The 20,722-nt window shown below is 44.1% G+C and overlaps 1 protein-coding gene across 4 annotated transcripts in view; it reads left to right on the forward strand.

The window, feature by feature from the left end:
* dstyk (dual serine/threonine and tyrosine protein kinase) overlaps positions 1-20,722 on the forward strand; it is a 50,087-nt gene that overhangs the window by 13,659 nt on the left and 15,706 nt on the right. For all 4 annotated transcript variants that reach the window (XR_006833280.1, XM_046312501.1, XM_046312504.1 and 1 more), the window contains 6 exons: positions 4,799-5,284; positions 5,434-5,629; positions 6,092-6,330; positions 6,477-6,560; positions 6,693-6,869; positions 7,358-7,487. Coding sequence is in view for 3 of the 4 variants with exons in the window: in XM_046312501.1 (XP_046168457.1) it covers positions 4,799-5,284; positions 5,434-5,629; positions 6,092-6,330; positions 6,477-6,560; positions 6,693-6,869; positions 7,358-7,487 (1,312 nt within the window). In the remaining variant the exon portion in view is untranslated. The remainder of the gene's footprint in view (positions 1-4,798; positions 5,285-5,433; positions 5,630-6,091; positions 6,331-6,476; positions 6,561-6,692; positions 6,870-7,357; positions 7,488-20,722) is intronic.

Raw genomic sequence — 20,722 nt, forward strand, 5'->3', positions numbered from 1 at the left:
CAGAGGATTTAGTGTTAATTTCTCTACTATAAGCCACCTCGGTCGTCTTAGAGAATTTGGCAGTACGTCCAACCAGCCTCACAACCGCAGACCCAGTGTAACCACGCCAGCCCAGGACCTCCACATCCGGCTTCTTCACCTACGGGATTGTCTGAGACCAACCACTCGGACAGTTGATGAAACTGGTTTCGCACACCCGAGGAATTTCTGCTCAAACTGTCAGAAACCGTCTCAGGGAAGCTCATCTGCGTGCTTGTCATCCTCACCAGGGTCTTGACCTGACTGCAGTTCAGCATTGTAACGGACTTCAGTTGGTAAATGCTCATCTTTGATGGCCACTGGCACGCTGGAGAAGTTTGCTCTAAACTGATTTAATCCTGGTTTTAACTGTCTGTGGTAGACCGCGTGTATGGCTTCGTGTGGGTGAGCGGTTTGCTGATGTCAACATTGTGAACAGAGTGTCTCATGGTGGGGTTATGGTGCAGGCAGGCATAATCTATAGACAACGTACACAATTTCATTTTATCAATGGCAATTTGAGAGCACAGATACAGCAACGAGATCCTGAGGCCCATTGTCGTGCCATTCAGCCACCGCCAACACCTTGTGTTTCAACATAAGGATGCACGGCCCCATGTCGCATGGGTCTGTACACAATTCCTGGAAGATGAAAATGTCTATTTCCATTGCCTGCATACTCATCAGACATGTCATCCATTGAGCATGTTTGTGATGCTCTGGATTGACGTGTATGAATGAGTTTTCCAGTTCCCACCAATATCAAGTAACTTCCGTTGGCAACAGCTGTTAAAGAGGAGTGGGACAACATTCCACAGCCACATTCAACAGACTGATCAACTCTATACGAAGGAGATGTCTCGCTATGTGAGGCAAATGGTGGTTACACCAGACAGATACTGAGTGGTTTCTGATCCATGCCCCAACTTTTTGTTGTTTTTAATCGTTATGTGACCAACCGATGCATATGTATTCCTAGTCATGTGAAGTACATAGACTAGGGGCTAATGATTTTCTTTCAATTTACTGATTTCCTTATATGAACTTTAACTCGGTCAAATCTTTGAAATTTTTGCATTTTATATTTTTATTCAGTGTGGCTAAATTTACACCGCAAGTCAGATGTCTTTGCCAAAAAGTGGTTCCGTGTTTGTAAACCAGCTAACGTTAGCTAGCTAAGTTGGCTATTAGCTCCTATATGACAACTCAGCACCATATTTATCTAGCCGGGTAGTTCGCAAAGTAGCTGATCTAGCTAGCTAGCACCACAGATGAAAGGGTTAGTTCTGATAATCTTTGTTAAAAGTTCACATAGCTATATGCTTAGCTAGCTTGCTTATTGCATGCATGTCAGGGCATGTTAACACGAGCCTTATTAGTGAATTCACTAATATTTGTAACAGGAGTTTGATTTTGGGCACTGTTTCAATTCATCAATTTCTCAATGCTGCACCTTTGTTGGAGATTGAGCCGCCATGCTTCTGCTGCTGATTTTCCCAGCTAGACATTCCTCGGCATTGTGCAGTGCTCATGGCTCAGGCGGTGAGTGGCGGTTGGCATAGTCCCTCTACATCGCAAAGCTGGTGCTATCGTCAAAGCTGGTAGAGAAGGGCCTAAAAAAGGCCAATATCAGCCTGATATATTGAACCAGACGATTATCGGTCGTTCTTTAGTCTTACGTAGAAAATAGTCCTTATAATATAGACCTAGGTCTACATAATATCCAAAACAACTAACACATTCATCAATTTTGAGTCATTTTAATTGTAAAGTCATGTCTTTCTACTCAACACCGAAACTAATTTTACCAAGTCATTAAAGTATTTATAATTTTAAGTGTATTTTGGATGTAATCAAAGCATTAGAATGTTCTAGAGGCCACTATTTACCCTGGGTGGGAGCGCGCGCCCCCACCCCCCCCGGCACGGAGCACCCTGGCTGGCTACTTTTTTTATTTGGCTGGCTACTCCATGTACTTGCGGAAGAAACATTAGCCACACAGTCAGCTATTCAATATCTGCACTGCCTGCGGGTAGAAGCAGTCTCCAACCAGGTGGTTTGAGATTGCCTGACGGACCGGACCGTAGGGGTGACAACAGTTAGTGAATGGGGTCCTTGGATATAGAGGTTCTTGTTTGGATGCAATTTGGACATGTGAGGAGGATTCTGATGGTGGGAGTCTGTTTACCATGTAAGCCTACAAATAGCACAGAGTCGCAGGATTAATGGTAAAGGGTCCTTTTACTTTTTGGTATGCTCATTGACGTTACAGCATTGATATTATAAATGCCTGTTTGGTTGGCACAGGAGTGAGTTTCTGACTTTGCCGTTCCCGTCATCCCACTGATGATACATTAGTTCGTTCTCTAATGGGAACTAGAAGGGTAGGCTTGTTTTTAATATTTCTCTCCAAGCTGGAAATGTAGCTCTCACACATGGCTTAGCTGACACACAGATTACTGCACAGAGTAGATTTTCCATGTTAGTCAGAACTCTCCCTCTCTGGGTTCAATTTCTTTCTGTGGCACCAGGAAAATGTGATGTAGTGTTGCATACAGAGGACTCGTTGACTCCTGTACCAGGTGGATAGACATGTAGCCCATCTTGCTCGGCTGATCAACATGCCTTGGTGGGTGGAGTGCACTGTGCTCACTTGTCACGTGCTGGCCGAAAAAAGTAGCGCTTAATCCTTCAAACAAAGGCCTCGCTTAGCTGGTTGTCGACAGGCCCCAGACAGCCCTGCAGACATTGCCTGCACTGCTTTGTCGGCCGCCTGGCCCCCCGCCCACCCTCCACCACTTATTGGCCCCGATCTGATGCGATTCACATGACCAGGGCACAACTTCCAAACCCTTCGCTGTGATGACGTTTCCATGGTTATGCCCAGATGCCTCCCTGAAGGTACTGTTTATTAGCGCATGTCATGGTTTACTTTTTTATTTTTTCGGTGTTTTGCCAAATTATTTCTAATAACAAGCTTATTATTTGGAGCCCAAAATGAGCTTATATGTCAGGTTGCCCTGTTATTGGTTTTGGTCTCTTTTTTTGTGTTAAATTGTCAAGGCAGGATTCTGAGTATGAATGGAGCAGTGACAGAGCCAGAGTAAGTCTATATGTGACGACCTGTTTGATTACTCACACACATGAGTAAACATTTAAGTGGAGGTGCTCCTGTACCCATCTTATTTTTCCTGTTTTGTTTTCAGTGTTAAGGAAAGTCAGATTGGGCTCCCGGGTGGCGCAGCGGTCTAAGGCACTGCATCTCAGTGCTAGAGGCCACACAGACCCTGGTTTGATTCCAGGCTGTATCACAACCGGACGTGATTGGGAGTCCCATAGGGCGGTGTACAATTGTCCCAGCGTTGTTAGAGTCTGGCCAGGGTAGTCAGTCATTGTAAATAAGATTTTGTTCTTAATTGACTTGCCTAGTAAAATAAGATATATGGTAGGCTAGATGGGGATCTATTGCTATTGTTTACTCAATGAAAGAGACCTTACCTTAGAAGCTGTCAAATTGGGCTGTAAATGTAACGTTTTATACACTTGTCAACCTGGTTTAAACTTCTCATGATAATTCAAATGCATGTGCCAGGATGGGTAGGTGGGCTAAGATGTGGTTTAATGGTGTTGTCAGAGCAGTGGTTCAGGGGTGTACCCAGCTGCTGTTTACTCAGGGGCTAGAGGCTGGCAGGGAAGCAGCTCTCAGCCCACTGTGACATTCACACAGCCATGGCAGAATTGTAACGCCCCATTTTGGGAGACCAGTAGAGGAAAGCACTAACTCTCTAATTACCTCCCCACCCCATCTCCCCTGGACTCCCCACACAGTGATACACAGAACTGGGATAGTGCTAACCTTTTGGGTGCGTGTTTCAGAGCTACGCAACCTCCCCGACATTAGTCTGCCACACATTCATATAGCCTAGAATGTCCTGCTTGTTTTCAACAATCTGTCGAGACATCTTTAGCATAGACTATCCAAGTATGTTATTATTGGAGAATGCTGTTTTGAAGTGACACATTAGAAGTTTGACAGCATGTTAGATGTGTCTCTATCTAGACAATTTTTCAGACTGCAAGGGGAAAAGATATGCAGATTGCGGGTTGAAACAGTCCATTGTCTGATATAGCTGTGTTAAAGTAGCCCACAGATATTCAGCTGTTGGACTACATTTGGAAATCGAATGTATTATGAAAATTCAAACATTCTATTTATTTTGATAGCCTAGAAAAATTTGTTTACAACCAATCTTTGTTCCAAAGAAACTGCTCAGTTGGCCACAGCTCTTGTTTCTTGGAGACAGGACTAACTGCCTCCTTTGTGTGGCTGCGTTTGTCATTTCTCTCTCTTTTACACTGTGCTCCCCCCTCATTTCTTTCCCCCTCTCGTTCTATTTCTGTTACTGTATAATTCATCAAAAGTGGAGCAAAAAATGTTTTCTTGCTTGGTTTTCTGTTGCCCTCCCATACCCTTTCCCATGACCAGACTGTTTGTGTTTATGGGTGATGGCACTCATTTATGTCCTAGTTAGAAACTGTTATGTGACTGTTGTACACTACTACCAACATCTTGTTGATGATTGTATGTTGGAGCCAATGGTGATTGAAGAAATATTGTGTACTTCCCTCTGTTTGCTCAACCTAAATCTTTGGATTAAAAAACGAATCTCAGAGAATTAGCCTTTTGATAAGTGTTTAGATTTCTCCACAACATTTATATAAGTGTCTGAGTGCTGCTAGGACCATTTGAATGACTGAAGTATCTTCCCTGTTCTGTCAGGAGGCGAAAATCATGGTGGTGCCGTGCCCCAGTGTCCAGCCCATCGAGGAGGCCCTGGAGGACTGCACGCGTAACGTGGTTCCCATCATACTCTATGCGCTCAACCAGGACACCCTCACTGCCGAACAGGTGGTCGAGCTGAGGAAAGTCAAAGATACGCTCCCCTTCCCCATCTTCTTCATCCGTATCCCAGCCGAGGCCTCCCCCGAGCCCAGCCGGCGCCTGGAGAGGGAGAAGAGCCCCCTTTACAAGCAACTGCTGTCCCTAGGCTTTCTCAGTACCCCAGTAGGGAACTGTTCCTGCGGAGCCCCCTCCCAGACACCCAGCCTGGCCACCAAACCCCAGAGCGTACTGGGGGAGGCCTTTGAGAGGCTACACCGCCTCCTGGTGCCCTTCACCCGCCAGGTGCTCCACTTCCAGCACGTGGAGGCTGCTAACCTGCTCAACGGGGTGCACTGCCGTTGCCTCGACCTCTTCATCAACCAGGGGAGTAGAGGGACTTCTGTGTGGGATTCAATCAATTAGCTAATTAAATCTACATAGTGTCACAATGTGTAACAAAGTTGTTTAATTTGAAGTAGAGAATAATGCTAGTGGTGGCAGAGACTGACTTATCCTTCTCTCCCTGGCTGCAGGCCTTTGACATGCAGAGGGACCTGCAGATCACGCCGCGGCGGCTGGAGTACACGCGGGAGAAGGAGGGCGAGTTGTTCACCTCCCTGATGGCCATTGCCAACCGCAAGCAGGAGGAGATGAAGGAGATGATCGTGGAGACGCTGAGCAGCATGAAGGAACAGCTGCTGGAGGATGCTGCCAACCTGGAGTTCACAGGTACAAAGGCCAACTAAAGACTGATGCTGTCAAAAGTCTCTGAGATAATAGCATACCATAGCTGTACTACTGACCTTCACTTGGTGATGGATGACACTGAGTTGACAAGACACAATCTTGAGGTGACCTGTGTAGGAACTAAAAGGACCTTAATTGTTAATGTGGGACATACAGCTGACACAAAAAGTAGATGCAACCAAAGACATGATTAGTTGCAAAATGCAGAAGTGTCAAATAGTTGGCATGGTGGGGGGAGCGAGGGGGGAAGATCCATTGTTCAGTCAGCAGCAGGTGTCAATATGGTACTTTGTCAAAAACATTGAAAACCACTTGACAGGTTACAAATGATGCATTTAATGTAAGAAAGACCATTTAGCCTACTTGAAAAATGTCACTGTGGAATTTCACCACATTATCTTTCACTCACTCTTTCATTCAATGTGTCTTTCTCTGACCTCACAGACCTCATAGTGGCGACCAATGGAGAGCCTGTCACTTCAAAGGTTATAAAATCCTGCATCCACCAGATCCAGGAGCTGATAGTTGTGAGGTTAAACCAAGCGGTGGCCAACAAGCTGATCAGCTCTGTGGACTACCTGAGGGAGAGCTTTGTAGGAACCCTTGAGCGCTGTCTAAACAGCCTGGAGAAGTCCAACATGGAGTCCTCCGTCCACAACGTCACCTCCAACCACCTCAAACAGGTGTGTGTAAAGTCACAACGGTAGCTAATAGGATTCCTCAAAAGACGACGTAAAACACTATGTAATTACAGTTTTCCCATTTTTAAAAACTTAAATAATAACATCTTGTTCTGTTTTCTCTCCATCTCTCTTCCTGTCTTGGTCAGATCCTTAACGCTGCCTATCACGTGGAGGTGACCTTCCATTCAGGATCCTCTGTTACGAGACTTGTCTGGGAGCAGATCAAACAAGTAACAATTCCCAGTCAAGCCTCTGGAATATGATTTAAATAGTAGTTTTTTGGAATAACAACAACCTTGATTTGTCATTAGCAAAATAGCAACTCACAAATGCTCTCCCGCTTTCTCTCCTCCCCTATGAAGATCATCCAGAGGATAACGTTTGTGAACCCTCCTGCCATCACACCAGAGTGGAAGAGAAATGTGGCCCAGGATGCCATAGAGAGCCTGAGTGCTGCCAAGCTGGCGAAGAGTATCTGCTCCCAGTTCAGAACACGCCTCAACAGCTCCCACGACGCTTTTGCTGCCTCCCTGCGACAGGTACACCAACCCAGCCTCGGCTAACGTTTTTGTCTCAAACTGGAAACGTTGTTTTTCATGCACCATCACACTCCATCTGGTTTTGCCTTGGCTGTTTGCAATTATGTTAAAATGAACTATCAACCATGTTCTTGTTGTGATAATGACATTTCAACCAGTTTTGCCTGGTTCTGTTCATGCTATGTCTTGGGACTCTCAGCCTGCTTACTTGCAATGTCTCACTTAAGCCACTCGTCAGTCATGGCTTTTGTTTTGCAACAAGTTTGATTTTCTGTTTGAATTTCTTTGATCTCAATTATCAAATTGCTGTGAGGGTTGTTGCCATGACTGAGAATGTGATTGTCATGATTGCTAAAGACCCACGCTGTTTTTTTTCCTGATGGTGTTATGTGGAGGAATGTCGTAAAGATTTGTTGGAGCATACTGAGAAGCTGTTTGTTTTGTACAATTGCCTATGAGATTTCAACCAATAACATGTATATGTGTAGCTGGAGGAAGGTCACACGGGGCGGTTGGAGCGTACTGAGGACCTGTGGCTGCGTGTGAGGAAAGACCACGCCCCACGGCTGGCCCGCCTGTCTCTGGAGAGCCGCTCCCTCCGAGACGTGCTGTTGCATGGTGAGTCTCTCTCTCTCACTCTCACGCGCTCATACATGTATACAGTGCCTTGAGAAAGCATTCAGTCCCCTCGACTTTTGGAGTCCACCTGTGGTAAATTCAATTGATTGGATATGATTTGGAAAGGCACACCTGTCTATAGGTCCCACATGTCAGAGCAAAAACCAAGCCAGGAGGACGAAGGAATTGTCCGTAGAGCTCTGAGATAGGATTGATGGGAGAACTTTCCAGAATGACACCAATCTCTGCAACATTGAAGGTCCCCAAGAACACCGTAGCCTCCATCATTCTTAAATGGAAGAAGTTTGGAACCACCAAGTCTCTTCCTAGAGCTGGCTACCTGGCTAAATAGAACAATCGGGGTACAATGACCTTGGTCCAGGGAGGTGACATAGAATCCGATAGTCACTCGGACAGAGTTCTAGAGTTCCTCTGGAGATGGTTGTCCTTCTGGAAGTTTCTCCCATCTCTGCAGCACTCCACCAATCAGGCCTTTATGATAGTGGCCAGACGGACGCCACTCCTCAGTAAAAGGCACATGACATCCCGCTTGGAATTTACCAAAAGGCACCTAAATACTCTGACTATGAGAAACACGTTTATCCTGTCTGAATAAACCAATATTGAACTCGTTGGTCTGAATGCCAAGCGTCACTTCTGGAGGAAACCTGGCACCATCCCTACGGTGAAGCATGGTGGTGGCAGCTTTAAGCTCGGGGGATATTTGTCAGCAGCAGGGACTGGGAGACTAGTCAGGATCGAGGCAAAGATGAACGGAGAAAAGTACAGAAGTCTTTGATAAAAACCTGCTCCAGAGCGCTCAGGACCTCAGACTGGGGGCGAACCTGATCGATCTCTGGAGAGACCTGAAAATAGCTGTGCTGCAGCAACGCTCCCCATCCAACCTGACATGGCTTGAGAGGATCTGCAGAGAAGAATATGAAACTCTCCAAATACGGAGGTGCCAAGCTTGTAGCGTCGTACCCAAGAAGATTTGATGGTGTAATTGCTGCCAAAGGTGCTTCAACAAAGCACTGAGTAAAGGGTCTGAATACTTATGTAAATATGATATTTCTGTTTTTCGACACTTGTTTTTGCTTTGTCATTATGGGGTGTAGATTGAGAGGGGGGGAAAAACATTGAATCAATTTTAGAATAAGGCTGTAACGTAAGTGTTGAAAAAGTCAAGGGGTCTGAATACTTTCCGAAGGCACTGTACACATACACACACACATACTAGTGGTGCGCGGGTCAGATGTTTGTAAACCAGCACCCACCCGCAATTGCTAATAACCCATCCACAATCGCCCGACTATGTGAAAAACTGAGGCCTGCGCCCAACTCTTACTTGCAAATATAGAAAATACACTATAAGCTACAGTCAAAGACAGCAGAATGATTTTTTTTTGACAGGGGGCAGGATTTCTTTGGGCCTGATTTTAGATGTTTCTGCTTATAATTTCTGACATTTTGGTAGGCCTTGTCTATAATTAGATGCATGCAGATTCTCTACGGTCATATGTTGCCCTAGAAGACTAGATAAACCTTTACTCGACAGAATGTCATAAATCAATAAAATGAATGCTTCAATCTAGTTGACATTGGTAAAGTTTTCTGTCATCTTCTTTAATGGAACAAAGATGTTTGGGGACAATATGCAATAACAAAAAAAAGAGATGGCAAATATTTTCCTTGCTAAATTCCATCAGTTTGACCGGTTTTAAGGAAATGTAAAGCGACCCAACATGTTTCTGATACTTATGTTATGTGGTTGAAATACTATCAGCTTTTATGACTGATAAATATGGTGCCGCTACAGATGGTATCTAACTGAGCATTCGCATTCTCTCAAGATGCTGAAAGAAATATCATATTTCTTCACTCCTGTTACCGAGTCAGCATTTTGCCTACATTTGGTGTATAATTTTACTGCAAGAAATGCTTAATTCTGCAGGCTATGTGAGTGATTGTAGGTCTAAAGATTTCAGTTTCCATTTAACCCATCTGAACAGTATACTGCAGTTCCTTTGACGTGACGGGCATATTTGAAGTCCCCGTCTTGAGACTGTCAAATTTGTATAGAGCCTCACAATCATCACACTACGATCATCCTCTTTTACCACGTCACAAAATCTTTCCCAAACATTACTTTTCTGTCCATTCCTTGATTACCCCCCCCCCCCCCCCCCCCCCCAAAAAAGAATAATTTTAAAGCCTTGAGACATGGATTTTGTACCTGTGCCGTTCAGAGGGTGAATGGGCAAGACAAAAGATTCGTGCTATTTAACGGGGTATGGTAGTAGGTGCCTGGTGCACCGGTTTGAGTGTCAACAAATCAAATTTTATTTGTCACATGCACCAAATACAACAGGTGTAGGTAGACCTTATAGTGAAATGCTTACTTACAAGCCCTTAACCACCAATGCATTTTTAATAAAAATAAAAAGAGCAATGTAATTACTAATAATTAAAGAGCAGCAGTAAAATGACAATAGCGAGGCAATATACAGGGGGTACCAGTACAGAGTCAATGTCAGGGGGAACTGGTTAGTAGATAATAATAAACAGAGTTGCAGCAGTGTAAAAGAGGTGTGTGTGGGGGGGGGGCAAATAGTTCGGGTAGCCATTTGATTAGATGCTCAGGAGTCTTATGGCTTTGGGGTTGAAGCTGTTTAGAAGGCTCTTGGACCTAGACTTCGCGCTCTGGTACCACTTGTTGTCCGGTAGCAGAGAGAACAGTCTATGACTAGGGTGGCTGGAGTCTTTGACAATTTTTAGGGCCTTCCTGACACTGCCTGGTATAGAGGTCTTGGATGGCAGTATTTTATTTAACCAGGTAAGCCAGTTGAGAACAACTGCATCCTGGTCAAGATGAAGCAAAGCAGTGTGACACAAACAGTTACACATAAAACAAACATGCAGTCAATAACACAATAGAAAAATCTATGTACAGTGTGTGCAAATGTAGAAGAGAGGGGAGGTAGGCAATAACTAGGCCATAGAGGCGAAATAATTCAAATTTAGCAGTAACACTGGAGTGATGTGCAAGTAGCGATACTGGGGTGCAAGAGGGTAAGTAATATGGGGATGAGGTAGTTGGGTGTGCTATTTACAGATTGGCTGTGTCAAGCTACAGTGATCGGTAAGCTGCTCTGACAGCTGATGTTTAAAGTTGGAGGGAGATGAGACCCTAGCTTCAGTGAATTAAAAAAATATTTAAAAAAAAGTTTTTTAAATTTAAATTTTTTTGCAATTCGTTCCAGTCATTGGCAGCAGAGAACTGGAAGGAAAGGCAGCCAAACGAGGAGCTGGCTTTGGGGATGACCATTGAAATATACCTGTGGAGCACGTGCTACGAGTGGGTGTTGCTATGGTGACCAGTGAGCTGAGAAGGCGGGGCTTTACCTAGCAAGGACTTGTAGATGACCTGGAGCTAGTGGGTTTGGCGATGAATACAGTTGAAGTCGGAAGTTTACATACGCTTAGGTTGAAGTCCTTAACGTGTTTTTCAAACTCCACAAATTTCTTGTTAACAAACTAGTTTTGGCAGGTCAATTAGGACATCTACTTCATGCATGACACAAGTCATTTTCCCAACAATTGTTTAGAGACAGATTATTTCACTTATAATTCACTATCACAATTCCAGTGGGTTTACATACACTAACTTGACTGTGCCTTTAAACGTCTTGGAAAATTCCAGAAAATTATGTCATGCCTTTAGAAGCTTCTGATAGGCTAATTGACATCATTTGAGTCAACTGGAGGTGTACCTGTGGATGTATTTCAAGGCCTACCTTCAAACTCAGTGCGTCTGCTTGACATCATGGGAAAATCCAAAGAAATCAGCCAAGACCTCAGAAAAAAAATAGTAGACCTCCAAGTCTGGTTCATCCTTGGGAGCAATTTCAAAATGCCTGAAGGTACCACGTTCATCAGTACAAACAATAGTAAGCAAGTATAAACATCATGGGACCACGCAGCCATGATACCACTCAGAAAGGAGACGCGTTCTGTCTCCTCCTAGAGATGAACGTACTTGGGTGTGAAAAGTGCAAATCAATCCCAGAGCAACAGTAAAACGAGTCCTATATTGACATAACCTGAAAGGCCGCTCGGCAAGGAAGAAGCCACTACTCCAAAACCGGCATAAAAAAGCCAGACGACGGTTTGCAACTGCACTTGGGGGCAAAGACAATCGTTATGTTTGGAGGAAAAAGGGGAGGCTTGCAAGCAGAAGACTGTCCCAACTGTGACGAATGGGGGTGGCAGCATCATGTTGTGGGGGTGCTTTGCTGCAGGAGGGACTAGTGCACTTCACAAAATAGTTTTACTTCCTCATGATGCCATCTATGTGGATATATTTGAAGCAACATCTTAAGACATCAGTCAGGAAGTTGAAGCTTGGTCGCAAATGGTTCTTCCAAATGGACAATGACCCCAAGCATACTTACAAAGTTGTGGCAAAATGGCTTAAGGACAACAAAGTCAAGGTATTAGAGAGACTATCACAAAGCCCTGACCTCAATCCCATAAACAATCGTTTATCCAGTCATGGTTGGTTTCAGTACTTTCCTCTGGATGTTTGCAACACAGCCAAATGTCATTGTTTTTTTGCGGGGAGTATTGACCGAAGTGAGCTGATTTGAAGACAACAATAAATGACTACCTTACGCACCAACAATTTTAGCGAAGCTTCATTGATTGACTACATTTCTGCACAATGACCACTGATCTTCTTGAAATCTAGCTGGGTAGATAGCCAATGAGCTGAGGTAAACGCCAGTATGTAATCGTTTGGGGTTGGACCACAATTCCTTGTTTGTAATCGCACGCGCAGGGAACTCCATTCTCGCCTTGACAATCAGAGGAGTTGCTGTAAGGCTTTTTACGCGCAGCTGTATTTCGGAAAGTTGTAGTTTCAATGATTATGGCGAATAAATCATGTAAAGCGAAGTCTAAAGTGAAAGTGAGACAGATTGTTTTGTTTGAGGAATCTTGGTGTTATGATTCAAACTGAGGAGCTGTTTCTGCAAGGACAGGACGTACTTCTGGATGGGTAAGTGCTAATGCCGTTTTATGAAATATAATGTATATAAAAATTATTTACATTTTTTTTGCAATGAAATGTGTGTGTGTGTGTGTGTGTGTGTGTGTGTGTGTGTGTGTGAATAACAATGGCCGGAGTTGAATGGAACAGCACTTCACCTTAGTGACTGTTCCCTCTGCTCTATACAATACATATATTTTTATTTTATGTGATGATAAAAGGCTCATAACATAAAAAAAATATTTGTATTGTTTCTTTCACAGTGATAGCGACTCCGACTGGGAGCCCCCGGTGCCAAGCTTGCCCGCTCTACCTGTGCCCCCAGTGTTGTTCATATGCCACAGTTCATTACTGCAGGCATGACTGTGCGTCAGGGCCAAAAGGGCACAGCATGGAGGCGTCGCTGTGTTCTGTGTCGCATGAAATGCACCACGTGTTCAGTTTGCCTCTGCTTTACATCAGAAAGAGACTGCTATGGGACATGGCACAGGCAGCAAAATATTATGACGAGGACTTCCAAGGGGTGTACTGTTTTTTAAAAATAGATTTATTTTCTAATATTTTTAACTTTTTTTTTGTGTGTGTGTTGGAATTGCTTTTTGATATGTTGTGTATATAGTTATTTGCACTGCTGTATATAGTTATAGGTCATTTCACCAATTCGGCCACTTGGGTACATTTGGGCAACTTGTGTCGGACACCTGGGTGACTTCATGCTAAATGTCATGTAACACACCCATTCCTGAAGTTATCAGTCTGAGACTTTGCACACGTACAGTTGCCCTCTTGTGTCATCCATCAAAATGATCTCCAGCATCCTATCTGACTGTGTGGCTATTCTAGTACATGTGAAATATGATACTACAACAATAAAAAACAGAAAACGTATGCTCTTTCTCTTTCCTTCCACCAGATCTACTGTGTTATATTCTCCTAAATTCAATTAACATTTCACTAACTTCAGAATGTTTCCATTCAAATGATACCAATAATATGCATATCCTTGCCTCTGGGGCTGAGCTACAGGCAGTTAGATTTGGGTATGTCTTCAGGTGGAAATTGAGAACAAAGGGATGCAGCCATAACAGGTTAAGTGTCCAGAGAAGGGCCAGATGGATACAGAATGGTGTCGTCTGCGTAGAGGTGGATCAGAGAATCACCAGCAGCAAGAGCAACATCATTGACGTATACAGAGAAAAGGGTCGGCCCGAGAATTTAACCCTGTGGCACCTCCAGAGACGGCCAGAGGTCCGGACAGCAGGCCCTCCAATGTGACACACGGAACTCTGAGAAGTAGTTGGTAAACCAGGCGTGGCATTTGAGAAGCCAAGGCTATTGAGTCAGTAATTGACAGTCAAGATCCTTGTCCAGGTTGATGAAGACAGCGGTTGTGATATTGTTTAGGACCTTGAGCGTGGCTGAGGTAAACTTAGGACCAGCTCGGAAACTAGATTGCATAGTGAAGGTACGGTGGGATTCGAAATGGTCTGGGATCTGTTTGTTGACTTTGCTTTCAAAGGTTTCAGATAGGCAGGATGGATATAGGTCTATAACAGTTTGGGTCTAGTGTGTCTACCCCCTTTTAAGAGGGGGATGACCACCGCAGCTTTATAATCTTTGGGGATCGCAGACGATACGAGGTTGAATAGGCTAGTTTAAAGGGGTTGCAACAATTTCGGTGGATAATGTTTTAGATATATCCAGATATTCTAGCCCAGCTGGTTTGTAGGGATCCAGATTTTGCAGCTTTTTCAGAACATCAGCTGTCTGGCTTTGGGCGACGGAGAAGTGTGGGGTGCTGAGATGTTGGCCATGGTAGGGGTAGCCAGGTGGAAGCATGGCCAGCCGTAGAAAAATGCTTATTGAATTTCTCGATTATCATAGATTTATCGGTGGTAACAGTGTTTCCTATCCTCAGTGCAATGGGCAGCTGGGAGGTGCTCTTATTCTCCATGGAATTTAGTGTCCCAAAAGGTTTTGGAATTAGTGCTATAGGAAGAAAATTTCTGTTTGAAAAATCTAGCCTTAGCTTTCCTAACTGACTGAGTATATTGGTTCCTGACTTCCCTGAAAAGTTGCTATTCGATGCTAATACAGAACGCCACAAGATATTTTTTTGTGCTGGTCAAGGGCAGTCAAGTCTTGGGTGAACCAAGGGCAAGGGTCATTTGTGCTTAGTTCAACATTTTTGGAATGGGGCGTGCTTATTTAACTTCTTTAGGCTAGGGTGCAGCATTCGGCATTTTGGATGAAAAGTATGCCCAAATTAAACAGCCTGCTACTCGGGCCCAGAAGATATGATATGCATATAACTGGTAGATTTGGATAGAAACACTGTTTCCAAAACTGTTAAAATAGTGTCTGTGTATAACAGAACTGATTTAGTAGGTGAAAACCTGGAGAAAATTCCATTCAGGAAGTAGTCTTTGTTTTGTAGTTTTCTATTCAATGCCATTACAGTATTACAGTACTTAAGACTCCATTTGCAGTTCCTATGCCTTCCACTAGATGTCAAGTCTTTAGAAATCGTTTCAGGCTTGCATTCTTATAAATGAGGGAGTAAGACCAGTCTGAAGGAGTGGACCCTACCGTGTCACAGAGCTTTTTCATGCACATGTGCATTTCTTGTTTACCTTTGACATTGATGACGTTATTGTCCGGTTGAAATATTATAGATCATTTTGGCTAAAAAAACAACCTGAGGATGGAATATAAACATCGTTTGACATGTTTCTATGAACTTTACGGATACAATTTGGATTTTGTCTGTTTGGACTGCTTTTGAGCCTGTGGATTACTGAAGAAAACGCGATAACAAAATGGAGGTTTTTGGATATGAAGCGACTTCATAAAACGAAAGGAATATTTATTGAGTAAATGAATGTCTTCTGATTGCCACCATATGAAGATCATCAAAGGTAAGGGATTAATTGTATCTCTATTTCTAAGTTTTGTAACGCTTCTGCTTGGCTTGTTACTGTTTGTAATAATTTGTCAACTGGGCTATGTTCTGGGCAAAAAGCATTTTATAAATATGACACTGGTTGGTTTAACAATAAGTTAATCTTTAAACCTATGTAAAATGTTTTGTTTTCTGAATTTTTATAATGAGCATTTCTGTATTTGAATTGGGCGCTCTGCAATCTCACTGGATGTTGGCCAGATGGGAAGCTAGTGTCCCACGTACCCTAGAGGTTAAGACTGTGTGGAAAGCACTTTTGAAGAGGAACCAGGCATCCTCTACTGACAGGATGAGGTCAATATCCTTCCAGGATACACAGGCCAGGTTGATTAGAAAGGCCTGCTCGCTGAAGTGTTTTAGGGAGCATTTGACAGTCAAATTTTATTTGTCACATACACATGGTTAGCAGATGTTAATGCAAGTGTAGTGAAATGCTTGTGCTTCCACAACAACTACCGTATAAACACAAGTGTAAAGGGATGAAGAATATGAATGAGTGATGGTACTGAACAGCATAGGCAAGATGCAGTAGATGGTATAGAGTACAGTATATACAGTGGGGCAAAAAAGTATTTAGTCAGCCACCAATTGTGCAAGTTCTCCTACTTAAAAAGATGAGGCCTGTAATTTTCATCATAGGTACACTTCAATTATGACAGACAAAAAGAGAACAAAATCCAGAAAATCAATGAATAATGAATTTTTTAAAATTAATGTATTTGCAAATTATGGTGGAAAATAAGTATTTGGTCAATAACAAAAGTTTATCTCAATACTTTGTTATATACCCTTTGTTGGCAATGACAGAGGTCAAACATTTTCTGTAAATTCACAAGGTTCACACACTGTTGCTGGTATTTTGGCCCTTTCCTCCATGCAGATCTCCTCTAGAGCAGTGATGTTTTGGGGCTGTTGCTGGGCAACACGGACTTTCAACTCCCTCCAAAGATTTTCTATGGGGTTGAGATCTGGAGACTGGCTAGGCCACTCCAGGACCTTGAAATGCTTCTTATGAAGCCACTCCTTTGTTGCCCGGCCGGTGTGTTTGGGATCATTGTCATGCTGAAAGACCCAGCCACGTTTCATATTCAATACCCTTGCTGATGAAGGTTTTCACTCAAAATCTCACGATACATGGTCCCATTCATTCTTTCCTTTACACGGATCAGTCGTCCTGGTCCCTTTGCAGAAAAACAGCCCCAAAGCATGATGTTTCCACCCTCATGCTTCACAGTAGGTATGGTGTTCTTTGGATGCAACTCGGCATTCTTTGTCCTCCAAACACGACGAGTTGAGTTTTTACCAAAAAGTTATATTTTAGTTTCATCAGACCATATTACATTCTCCCAATCTTCTTCTGGTTCATCCAAATGCTCTCTAGCAAACTTCAGACGGGCCTGGACATTTACTGGCTTAAGCAGGGGGACACGTCTGGCACTGCAGGATTTGAGTCCCTGGCGGCGTAGTGTGTTTCTGATGGTAGGCTTTGTTACTTTGGTCCCAGCTCTCTGCAGGTCATTCACGAGGTCCCCCTGTGTGATTCTGGGATTTTTGCTCACCGTTCTTGTGATCATTTTGACCCCACGGGGTAAGATCTTGCGTGGAGCCCCAGATCGAGGGAGATTATCAGTGGTCTTGTATGTCTTCCATTTCCTAATAATTGCTCCCACAGTTGATTTCTTCAAACCAAGCTGCTTACCTATTGCAGATTCAGTCTTCCCAGCCTGGTGCAGGTCTACAATTTTGTTTCTGGTGTCCTTTGACAGCTCTTTGGTTTTGGTCATAGTGGAGTTTAGAATGTGACTGTTTGAGGTTGTGGACAGGTGTCTTTTATACTGATAACAAGTTCAAACAGGTGCCATTAATACAGGTAACGAGTTGAGGGCAGAGGTGTTAAATGCTGAGCTGTAGTCGATGAACAGCATTCTCACATATGTATTCCTCTTGTCCAGATGGGTTAGGGCAGTGTGCAGTGTGGTTGCGATTGTGTCGTCTGTGGACCTATTGGGGCAGTAAGCAAATTGGAGTGGGTCTTGGGTGTCCGGTAGAGTGGAGGTGATATGGTACTTGACTAGTCTCTCAAAGCACTTTATGGTGACGGAAGTGAGTGCTACGAGCCGGTAGTTGTTTAGCTCAGTTACCTTAGTTTTCTTTGGAACAGGAACAATGGTGGCCCTCTTGAAGCATGTGGGAACAGCAGACTGGGATAAGGATTGATTGAATATGTCCGTAAACACACCAGCCAGCTGTTTTGCGCATGCTCTGAGGGCGCGGCTAGGGATGCCGTCTGGGCCTGTAGACTTGCGAGGGTTAACACGTTTAAATGTTTTACTCACGTCGGCTGCAGTGAAGGAGAGTCCACAGGTTTTGGTAGCGGGCCGTGTCAGTGGCACTGTATTGTCCTCAAAGCGAGCAAAGAAGTTGTTCAGTCTGTCTGGGAGCAAGACATCCTGGTCCGCGACGGGGCTGGTTTTCTTTTTGTAATCCATGATTGGCTGTAGACCCTGCCACATACCTCTTGTGTCCGAGCTGTTGAATTGCGACTCTACTTTGTCTTAGCTTGTTTGATTGCCTTGCGGAGAGAATAGGTACACTGTTTGCATTCCTGAGCCAGGATTCAGACACTACTAGGACATCCGGGTTGGCGGAGTGTGCTAAAGCAGTGAATAAAACAAATGTAGGGAGGAGGCTTCATGCATGAAACCAAGGCTTTTACGGTTACTGAAGTTAACAAATGAGTGCCTGGTGAATGGGAGTGATGCTGGGGGCTGCAGGGCCTGGGTTAGCCTCGACATCACCAGAGGAGGAGTAGGATAAGGGAAAGGCTAAAGGCTATAAGAACTGGTCTTCCAGTGTGTTCGGAACAGAGCGTAAAAGGAGCAGATTTCTGTGTGCGGAAGAATAGATTCTAGGCATAATGTACAGACAAGGGTATGGTAGATTGTGAGTACAGTGGAGGTTAACCTAGACATTGAGTGACGAGTTTGTCTCAAGAGGCACCATTTAAACCCGGTGATGTCACCGCATGTGTGGGGGTTGGAACAAAAGGGCTAGCTAAGGCATATTGAGTAGGGCTGGAGGATCTACAGTGAAATAAGACAAATCACTAAGGCAACACATACCTCTCCCTAATGTCAATATGCCAAGTGATCATAGGGTCTAATGAGTAGCTAGGCAAGCTGGAAACACGGTGTTTCAGACAGCTAGCAGGCCGGGGCTAGCAGATAGGCCTCAGGGGGACGTCCCAACGGCAGAGCCTGTTGAAACCCCCTCGGACGGTTACGTTGGCAGACCAGTCGTGATGGATCGGCGGGGCTTCGTGCCGGCAGCAAAGGGTCCAGGCCAATTGGCAAAAGAGGTATTGAAGCCCAGGAATTGTCTGATGGATCTCCTCGGCTAGCCGGGAGGTGGGCCTAGCTTGAGACTAGCTCCAGGCTAACTGGTGTTTGCTTCGGGACAGTTATCCAGGAGTAGCCACTCGGACAGCAGCTAGCTAGCTGGGACGATCCGGTGTAAAGTTTGAGCTTACGGAGGAATCCGGAGATGTGCTAGAGATAAAGCAGTCCGATATGTTCTGGGTTGATATCGTGCTGTGCAGATTGGCAGGAATTTGTTGGGCTGAGGCTGGCTGATGGCACAGTTCACAGTGATGACCGCTAGCAGTGGCTAACTGACTAGTAGCTAGTTAGCTGGCTTGCTTCAGATGGAGATTCCGGTTCTAAAGTATAACAAATAGCAGATTCATACCACATTGGGTGAGGCAGGTTGCAGGAGAGTATGTTCAGTCCGTAGATGGAAATTGACATTAAAAATATATATGAAGAAAACAATATACACAGGACGGGACAAAACAAAGACAAAGCATCTTTGAATGAGATGTACTGGGCTGTATGCACTACCCTCTGTTGAGATGTTGTCCTGGCACCACACGGCCAGGTCTCTGACCTCCCTATAGGCTGTCTCGTCATTGTTGGTGATCAGGCCTACCACTGTTGTCATCCGCAAACTTAATGATGGTGTTGGAGTCGTGCCTGGCCATGCAATAGACTGGTTCACCCCGCTACCATCCAGAAAGTGAGGTCAGTTCAGGTGCATCAAAGCTGGGACTGAGAGACTGAAAAACAGCTTCTATCTCAAGGCCATCAGACTGTTATACAGCCACAAAAAAGCGGCTGCCAACATAGACTCGAAATCATTGGCCACTTTAATAAATAGATCACTAGTCACTTTAACGCCATTTTAATAATGTTTACATATCTTGCATTACTCAACTCATAGGTACAGTGCCTTGCGAAAGTATTCTGCCCCCTTGAACTTTGTGACCTTTTGCCACATTTCAGGCTTCAAACATAAAGATATACAACTGTATTTTTTTGTGAAGAATCAACAACAAGTGGGACAGGACACAATCATGAAGTGGAACGACATTTATTGGATATTTCAAACTTTTTTAACAAATCAAAAACTGAAAAATTGGGCGTGCTAAATTATTCAGCCCCCTTAAGTTAATACTTTGTAGCGCCACCTTTTGCTGCGATTACAGCTGTAAATCGCTTGGGGTATGTCTCTATCAGTTTTGCACATCGAGAGACATTTTTTCCCATTCCTCCTTGCAAAACAGCTCGAGCTCAGTGAGGTTGGATGGAGAGCATTTGTGAACAGCAGTTTTCAGTTCTTTCCACAGATTCTCGATTGGATTCAGGTCTGGACTTTGACTTGGCCATTCTAACACCTGGATATGTTTATTTTTGAACCATTCCATTGTAGATTTTGCTTTATGTTTTGGATCATTGTCTTGTTGGAAGACAAATCTCCGTCCCAGTCTCAGGTCTTTTGCAGACTCCATCAGGTTTTCTTCCAGAATGGTCCTGTATTTGGCTCCATCCATCTTCCCATCAATTTGAACCATCTTCCCTGTCCCTGCTGAAGAAAAGCCGGCCCAAACCATGATGCTGCCACCACCATGTTTGACAGTGGGGATGATGTGTTCAGGGTGATGAGCTGTGTTGCTTTTACGCCAAACATAACGTTTTGCATTGTTGCCAAAAAAGTTCAATTTTGGTTTCATCTGACCAGAGCACCTTCCACATGTTTGGTGTGTCTCCCAGGTGGCTCGTGGCAAACTTTAAACAACACTTTTTATGGATATCTTTAAGAAATGGCTTTCTTCTTGCCACTCTTCCATAAAGGCCAGATTTGTGCAATATACGACTGATTGTTGTC

Source organism: Oncorhynchus gorbuscha, linkage group LG18 (assembly GCF_021184085.1).
Source record: "Oncorhynchus gorbuscha isolate QuinsamMale2020 ecotype Even-year linkage group LG18, OgorEven_v1.0, whole genome shotgun sequence".
NCBI classification, from domain to species: Eukaryota; Metazoa; Chordata; class Actinopteri; order Salmoniformes; family Salmonidae; genus Oncorhynchus; species Oncorhynchus gorbuscha.